Below are 9,449 nucleotides of genomic sequence, written 5' to 3' on the forward strand. Positions count from 1 at the left end.
GTTGAGGCCTCGTTAGTTATCTCGACATGTTCGTTAGCTTAGTCTCCCGGAAGTCATTCGCATCCAGCGACTTGCGCCCTGTGGACTGCATAGCGGTTTCTAAGTGTAGACAGAGCCGATGCTGCGTTAAATGGAAACTCGGGAAAACTAACTTGTCGAAAACTACAATCCGTCACATAAGGTGCTTTCTTTCTTTTGTGTCCGCACTGCATGATAAGGAACGATTGTAGTTGTTAAAACGCCGTTCTTGAGGGACATTTTTTGCTCCAACCCCAGGCCAGGGAGTGCACGACACAAGAGGAAGATTCAGTGATGAACATTCAGTGATGTAAGTGCACGGTGATTGGTCCAGACGTAAGTCCACGCTGATTGCTCGAAAACACATGAGTCGATGAAGCAACGGTAACCGCCATACTTAAAAACAATGCTTAAAACGTTAACGACAACTGAGAAAAGTAGGACGCTTCTTAAAGTGAAAATGCCCCGACCTCGCAGTGGACACGGCAGATTCAGAGCGACTCTCGATCGCGGCAGGCGTTATGCTTGAGGAAACAATGTGTTTTTCGGAAAAGTGTAATACGTACCTAACACGACTACACTGGACCCTGTGTATTGCTGCCTGCAGCTATATTTATTATTACTTTTCTCCTTGGCATTTTCCAGCTAAAAGTGTCTGTTGCGGGCACTGGTATGTGCATATAGGGGAAACTCTAGATACAGTGGTGTATAAGAATTTCTATTTTGCTCTGAAACCGCAGACGACAGTGCTGTCCTGCCATACAATAATCACATTAATCAGTAACGAGGTCTATTCATAATGCCACCTCTGTCTTAGTTGAATATTAATCGTCATGCATATAATTGCGATTACCAGTCGAATTGTCTTTAAATTCATTTTTTATCGCGATCATAGCATAAGCCTATATTAGCCCATAATGGTGTAATAATATACATCCACCTTATGAAGTAGAGCCATTTATGAACATTAAAAATGTGGGTGGACTGTTGCTTTGCCTTCACCCAACTCAAACCCACCTTATCCATGTTGAAACATTTCTAGCATTGGTTTAAGATTCCCCTTAATATTGGATGGAAACATCAGCATGTGGTGATTCCAGAAAATGTTTGGGATCAGCAGACATACATTTCATCAGGCGATTAGGTAATAATTGTGCTAGTTCTAGTATTGATGTATGGTTTAATTTGATTTTGTATTCCATATTCTGACTCTTTTTCATCAGCAAATGTATTTTCACCTCACCCTGGGTAGTAGGATTAAGCACCCACACATCCAACTAAGCTGGAAAAAAATCCTATTACCCCATTTCCACAAAATCACATCCCCTAGCCTCCTGTTATGCTTTTATCTTAAAAAAAAAAACCACCTATTTCAGAAAAACCTATGTTAAGATAAGATTCTAAGCTAAATGACAAAATGTATAAAATGATCTGTCATATTAAATAGATTTTGTTTTTTATAGAACAGGGGTTACGGGGTTGAAAATGGCTTGTGATAAATGGAAACGGGCAGAGTTTGAAGTTGGTTATTGAGGCCATTCTGTAGCATTCTGTGTCCAAGGTTTAACTCCTGCCTTATCTTCTGTTGTGCTTTCTGTTACTTCTTGAACAGGGCAACCTACATGCTTTACAATTCTCGGTAGTTCTGGATAACAGCATCCTACTAATGTCTAAAATCTGTCTTTCAAAAGTAGTGTGTCACCGCCGACAGTGATATGCGTCGCTCCTCTGTGTCATTTACTTCCTGGTGAAATCACATTCGCTGTTTAATTTATTGGATAGTCCTTGTTGATGGCTGCTAAGCTCAGCTAGCCGTGCACAAACCTTTTTTTTTAAGGGAGGGGGGACAGAAATCAGCATGGCCAAATTAATTTTCTCCTTTTTTGCTTGCACTGAACCTGAGGGATCATCAAGGCAGAGGCAGCAAAAGGGAGAGATAGAGCTGGAGGAGAAAGGGAGAGGGGTGCAGAGGAATTTTAATGTGACTCAGTCTGACTCTCCGGCCGACAAAGAAAAGCAATTATCATCACAGTTTCTTTCTCTGCACGGTCTGTGCTTGTATGTATGTGTTAATGTGAGTGAGCAGTGATGAAGGAAAATATACAGCTACCTGGTAGTGTGCCTATTTGCCTCCACTTTAACAGAGAGCATTTCAGCTTGCTAAGTGTTCAAATGATAAGTAGGCTCATGCACTTTAGAGATCCAGAAACAAATAATAAATAATAAATAAACACTAGTGTGTGTGTCCTTGCTATAAACATGAGAATCTGAAGCATGGCTTAAACCCAATTTACACTTAGTCACTTCATTAGTTGTGAGTTGATTGGATGGCTATCGGACAGTTAAAAAGCCAAGTGTGAATGCAACCAAAAGACATGTGGCCTGGATTCAAATCTGATTTGTCAAACCACCTCGGGACGTGATTTGAGACTCATTTCAGCTGCAAGTTATTCATGCGTAAGTGTATCTGACCTGTCAAGATGTATCTTCCGAACGGCACTATGGCAGGCTGAAAGGGACATAAATGCCTTGTCAGAAATTAAATCCATAAATAAACTCGGCAGCTGTAAAAAGCAAGTGACAAATTGCGAACACCGGAATCTTTAAGCGGAATTGAATTATTTGTCTTTTCAACATCAAAGACAAATGTTATGTATAAAGCAGTATGGATAGTCATAAAGATAGGCAAGGTTATATGTGCCTCCCAAATGTGTATTTGCTTGACATTTGTCAAAGCAGGATTGAACATTTTGATCCTCCATAATTGTACGCATGAAGAAATCAAGGCAGTCTGCCTTGTCTGGTAATTAATATTTTGGATTGTGGACCAAGCAAAACAAATAAATCTGGTGACCAAAGACACATTTTTATTTTTTTTCCCTCTGCAACTTGGAAACATGTTTCAAACAGAACTCCATCCTCTTTATTTATTTTTAAGCTCAGAGGTGACCTTTGTAACATTTGGAGAGTGACTCATAATCAGCCGTCAGAAAGACAGACCCAGAGAGGGACAGACAGAGGGACAGAAGGAAGGGTGGAGGAGGTGCTGGGGAGCCAGAAGGGGACGGGGAAGAAGAGGAGGAGGAGGAGGAGAAGGAGGAGGATGGCAACGAGTCAGAGATGGAAGAGCAGAGTGTGACATCAGCTGCAGAGAGCTTTACAAAGACTAGTTTGTGGCTACAAATCACCCCTCCAAAAGTAGCTCACGTTTTTGCTCGTCTCATTTTGTTGTCCGTCCCTCTCCTTCCCCCTCCGCTTGTCTCTTCTAGGATGCGGAGGTTTGCCTACTGCAAGGTGGTGCTGGCCACCTCCCTGGTGTGGGTGATGCTGGACATGTTCATTCTGCTCTACTTCAGCGAGTGTAACAAATGCGATGACAAGAAAGAAAGAGGGCTTCCTGGGAGAGATGGTAAGTGTGTAACACTGTTTATTATCAGTGCCGTGAAGGTATGCACGTCCCTAATCACACACACACACACACACACACACACACACACACACACACACACACAGATATGTTCTAGTTTAAGACGCTGATTGTCCCCGAAAAAAAACCATTTTGATGTTCAATCATTCCGTTCTCGGACTCTCGCAAGCAAATAACATCATTGTGACTACACTGACAATTGCATTTTCTTGTTCAACTGACGATAGCCGTGGTCTTTCTCCGGGACCCCGTCATCTTTCAGTTCTGCAAAATATATCATCAAATCGTCAATGTTTTACTCAATAGAAACATACCATCGACATGAATCAGAACAGTAATATAGTTCTGTCGTGCTACAGTATACTGTGAAGGATTTTCTCATTAGGCTGCATACTGTAACATACAGGATGTACATGTAAACGACAAACGTGTAAGATGAATGAGAGAAAGCCCCCCCAATGTGACCGCACGGATGAAATGACCTTCTCCTCGCTCTTCCTCTTCCAACTCCACCTTCTTTCTGTTGTGCTCTTGCTCTTCCACCTCCTCTCTGCGGTGCATCTGCTCTTCCTGCTCCTTCACCGTGGTTGGGAGCCATGGTTACAAAGCATTAAAAACTCACCTGATGTATACGGTTTTGATTTGTGTGAACAACTTAGCTTCTCGTTGTTGCGCCTGGAGAGTTCAGTTAATTGGGTTCAGGTGGTAAAGACACAATTTAATATTTAGAATGTCAGTGCTTTCTGCCCATTTGCACCTTGTGTGTGAAGTTTTGCGCAAAACGGTGTCATTTGCCAATTAAATGGGTTTTGAGACTCTTTTTGTGAGCTTTTGATTATGGAGCCAGTTTTAGTGAGTAAGCGATTGAGGAAAAATATTTATTTGGACTTTGTGTCACAATTCGATGATGTCTGAATGTCACTGCATTTAGAAGTGAAAGACAATTATCCTTCAACCTTATTTACACCTACACATACATTCTCACACGCTCTCACATGCACACGTACTCTCATGCCGCTTCTCCCAGCCTCCTCTCTAAACCTGTAAGCCTCGCTGTTTACATCCCTGCTGCAGATGCCCTGACCAGGCCGCGGGACGGGCCCGGGGAGGGGGGAAAGCCAGTCGTGATCCCCAAGGAAAACCAGGAGAAGATGAAGGAGATGTTTAAGATCAACCAGTTCAACCTAATGGCATCAGAGATGATTGCGCTCAACCGCTCACTGCCTGATGTCCGACTGGAGGGGTAAGCATCTGCCCAGCAATTACATTTGGATACTGGGAACACATTTAAAATACATACTTGCGTGACGACGCAAGGGAAAGCTGTGGTGTGAATGGATCCTAGAGCAGCAGCAACATGCACGGTCCACAAACATCACTCAGCCCTCTGTAACATCTATTGCTTATCCCGGATGTAAAATGGCCATCAGTTACATTACATTACATTTAGCAGACGCTTTTATCCAAAGCGACTTACAATTGTTCAAACACCGACGGACGCAGCCATCAGGAGCAATTAGGGGTTAAGTGTCTTGCTCAAGGACACTACAGCATGCTAGCAGGAGGAGCCTGGGATCAAACCAGCAACCTTTAGATCACTAGACCACCAGCTCTACCGCCTGAGCTACCACCCCCAGTTCGGCTAATGGATCAAAGGTAGACATCTGCATTGAGAGCACGACAAGAAAGATAAGTTAGTATATACCAGGGCTCTCATAAGTATATTTCAGACCTCTTTTCCCCAGAAATGTGTTTGCATCCCTCTACTAATTTGTTGTTCGGAGTATAATTTGGGGATGTTTGCTCAGGAGGTAGAGCTGGTTGTCTAGTAAGGTTGCTGGTTTGATCCCAGGCTCCTCCTGCTAGCATGCTGTAGTGTCCTTGAGCAAGACACTTAACCCCTAATTGCTCCTGATGGCTGCGTCTGTCGGTGTTTGAATAATTGTAAGTCGCTTTGGATAAAAGCGTCTGCTAAATGCAATGTAATAATTTAAGTTTAAAAAGGTGATCCATGGAATTAAAAGGCTCAGCGGGCTGTCAGGTTGCATAACATGCCGCATAGCAAACATACTAGGAAATTAGCAAATATCATTTTTAGCAATTACCATGAAGATGTTTTGACTCTCCGTAGAGTTCCTAGGATGTGTTGGGTTTTATTTTGGGGTAACAAGCTATGAACATCTCTTAGCGGGCTGTTGCCTTTTATTTGTTGTTGCATTTCTCCTTTTTTTTGATTGCGTGAACTTTGACATTTGCATGCAGCCTTTTAAGTGACCTTATCCTTGTGGCGTTGCCGGACATCACTGTGTGAGCGCCCAGTCGCCAGCCTTCAAACAAATCGACGGAAGGACAGGTTGTGTCAGGCCTGCAACACATGGTGTATGTCTCGGTGATTCTGGGTAATTAGGAGGCCTATACTATAACACTCCCCTGTGCTTTAGTGCAAGTATGCACATAAATCAGTAATGAAGGGGATAAGATGGACAGACAGACAGACAGACAGACAGACAGACAGACAGTCACCTATCTTGTGTGCCTGCGCATGCACGCAAGACAGGGCAGAAAAGAAAAAGCACATTGATCCGTGAAATGGGTTTTAGTCTTTGAGCTAGAGTTGATTACTAGGTGTGTTTTCACTCAGCCTCCTCTTCGTCTATCTGCTTTTCCAATTAGAAGATAAGACCAAGTCAATACCGAGCAGGGGAAGGTACGTCTGAGTGTCGGTGTGTGTGGGGGTTGGGGGGATGCGGCCTGTGTGTGTGTGTGCGTGTGCGTGTGCGCGTGCGCGTGCGCGTGAGTTTGGGTTTGTCTGTTTGAAGCGACAGGTAGGGGCAACTGAATGGATGGTTTTATCGCTCCTATTAGTTGAAACTTTGGAGCGGAAATTCAGCAGTGCAGTCTCTTGAGTATAAGTAATGGAGAGCTTGCGCAGCAGGTGCATGTGTCTGAGTTTCCATACGTTAAGTTTTGAGGTGGAACGATCTATATGAAACACTTTCCATGACCGCACCCTTCAGAAAATGTGCCATTTTCTCCTTTTTTTTTAGAAAATGACCGCAATGGGATTTATGAGTGTGTCTAAAAGTGTGTGTAAGCAAGGGAGGAGGCTCAATTAGAAGCAGTCTGCCGCCCATGCCAACCATCCCCCACAAAGCACTTCCTTAAGGACGTGCCTGCAAGACATTACACTTCTTGCCAAATGTTGCTCAACAGTGTTGACTCTTACACACCCACGTACACAGTGATTGTTGTTGACGTACACAATGTCTAAAAGAGGACAAACAATTCCTCGAAAGACTACCCAGACCCCTGCCCATACGATTCCTCGAAAAACTACCCGGACCCCTTAGATTCTAAAAATCTCTATCTCAAAATATAAAAGTAGTAGTATTTCTTTCTTGCTGATCTACTAAACATTGTACGCCATTGTCAAATGAAAAGGATAAGTCCAAAACTTTTCAACAATTTACTACATTTGAACGGAGGAATTGGCAAATCTTGCTCGATTAAATTGTGCACAGTTTATATCCAAAAAAGACTATCGGCTGTAATATCTAATATAAATATAATCTGCGAGAGGGAGCTTCAATAAAGTTTTTAACAAGGGAATGGATGGATGAACAGTTTTGAAAAATGTTTGTGTTTTAATGGTTTCTAATTTTCTCTCTTTTCCGGAGCTGCACTATGAAACAGATTTTGATTCACAACAAAAATCCAATATCAATGTACGTGAAAAAAGCGTTTTCACGGAACCGTAGCAATCGTGTGTTCTGTCCGATTAACAAGAACGATCATGTTTAAACTTGGAAACAAAGTTTTGCGTGCATGTGTGATTTATATAAAAACTGAAAGGCACCAAGGGTATCTTAATTTTAGAGAGAGTCATCATACCTAGCACCAATCTTTCTCCCTTATAGATTGCTCATGGAACACACACACACACACACACACACACACACACACACACACATACATACATACATACATACATACATACATACATACATACATACACACACACACACACATACACACACACACACACACACACACACACATACACACACACACATATACACACACACACACACACACACACACACACACACACACACACATAGAAAGGCTCTGTCAGTGGAGCTAATGGGCTCTGGAGACAGCTGAAAAATAAATATTCTCATCTTCTCTCCTCTAGTGCGTTTTACATTCCTTCTGTCAGAAAGAGCAGGGGAAAGAAAGGACATTCCAAGGACCGACATAGAGAGTGGTCGGGGGGGGTCTAAGGGGTCTGGGTAGTTTTTCGAGGAATTGCATGTCTTCTTTTAGACACTGTGTACAACACAATCACCATGGACGTCTGTGTGTGTAAGAGTCAACACGGTTGAGCAACATTTGGCAAGAACAATTATTTCATGTGAACTAGCCTATGAGGAAAGCATCTATCTTTGATCTATCAAAGTAAGTCGCAGGCTGGTGTCTTCTGTTTTCCTCTCTTACAGGCCTGTGTGAGCCCATCGGAGATGTTCTTTTGGGAAAACGGGTTTAGTCCGTGAGACAATTTTAATATTATACAGTTTAAGCTGTCTGTGCTGGCTGGCTGCCACGCATTGCTTCGTGCCTGGGGCATTGCAGGTTTGAGTTAGATTCTCAGCCTCACCCTGCATGTCAATCGCCCTCTCCGCTGCCTTTATTTATCATGCCTTTTGCACGCTGCCCAGTGAAACCGAAGGGCTTTGAAATTCCCTTATGTGGTTTTTTTCTTTTGTTTTGTTTTTTTATATATCAATGGGAGTTGACATGAAACATCAGAATTAAATTTTCGTCCAAGAGTCCATAGTCTGCCATCTGTTGTGCAGATCAATCTATCTTTGTCCTAATTCTAAATTATTGGAATGCATTTGTTGCACGGAACATATTTGGCTGCAACCACAGTTAAAAAAGACTGGACGCAACCCATGATGGCTGAGTGAGGAGGCAGTCAAAAATTTTCCAGCACCAGAATTTCAGATTTAATCTCAATCATTTTGATAATCAGCAAAGTGACACAAACTCACGTAATGGAGCTCTGACTACCTACCATGCTGTTTAAAGTAGCAATAGACAACTTTTTCAGTTTTTTAGCAGTCAATGCGGCGTCTATATATACAATATATGTCTATGATTGCACAACCAAAATAAACAAAATGTAATGAAAATTGTGACAATTTCAATTGACCTCTTCAGTGAACATGCTTCTTTCTTCTCTCTTATTTCTAAAGTGGTGTTGATCATTTTTGCAGAGCGCTCTGAACGATAGCAAAGCGACCTGGTTGTCTTTGTGACGGCGGCGCAAGAGTTGCCTAGTGCACCTTTAGTTAGTTATTTATAGAATACTTTAAATATGGTCTTTTCAAAAGGCTAGATGCTAAGTTAAAACATTTGATAAGCTATTTGTCCGAGTGTTTAGGCATACTTGATAAGAATATATGTATATTATATTATATATTGTAAAGTAGCTTCAGGTTCATCTACTCCTTACAATATATGGTATATATGGTGTATTTATATACTCGAGAGAAGTTAAATACCTTGTCAACAACTTTGGTGTGAGCAATCTGCAGCCTTGTTCAAGGAATGTGAAACTTCTGCTAAATGAGGGAGAGATTGAAAAAGACTTGTGATCTTCAGGTCCCCACAGCCAGCATTTCTCTACAGATTTGCTGAAACGGCTAAAATCTGTGAAAGAGGCCTTCCCCCTTTATTCCTCTCAGCATTCCCCAATGTCGACGGTATCGGCTCTATCATATAATATCTCAAAGGCGCTAGTCCATCTGTGCTGGTCCACTCCCAGGCCTTAGCAAATAGCACTGTAAAATGATCTAACATATAGAAAAGAAGAACTATAAAACATAACTGTGCAAAAAAATGAAACATCTCTCATGGTTATTTTTAATGTAGTGTCTCCCGAAAACTCAAACTGTTTACATCACTCTGAAAATTGTATAGGACCTTCTCAAAACAGATG

General features: G+C 42.1%; 1 protein-coding gene across 1 annotated transcript in view; it reads left to right on the forward strand.

Annotated features, from left to right (window-relative positions):
* Nucleotides 1-9,449, forward strand: part of galnt1 (UDP-N-acetyl-alpha-D-galactosamine:polypeptide N-acetylgalactosaminyltransferase 1) — a 55,414-nt gene that overhangs the window by 34,580 nt on the left and 11,385 nt on the right. The window contains exons 3-4 of the mRNA XM_080004969.1: nucleotides 3,288-3,427; nucleotides 4,520-4,688. Coding sequence (XP_079861095.1) covers nucleotides 3,289-3,427; nucleotides 4,520-4,688 — 308 coding nt within the window. The 5' untranslated portion in view covers nucleotide 3,288. The remainder of the gene's footprint in view (nucleotides 1-3,287; nucleotides 3,428-4,519; nucleotides 4,689-9,449) is intronic.

Source organism: Zeus faber, assembly GCF_960531495.2.
Source record: "Zeus faber genome assembly, chromosome: 8".
Lineage (NCBI taxonomy): Eukaryota > Metazoa > Chordata > Actinopteri > Zeiformes > Zeidae > Zeus > Zeus faber.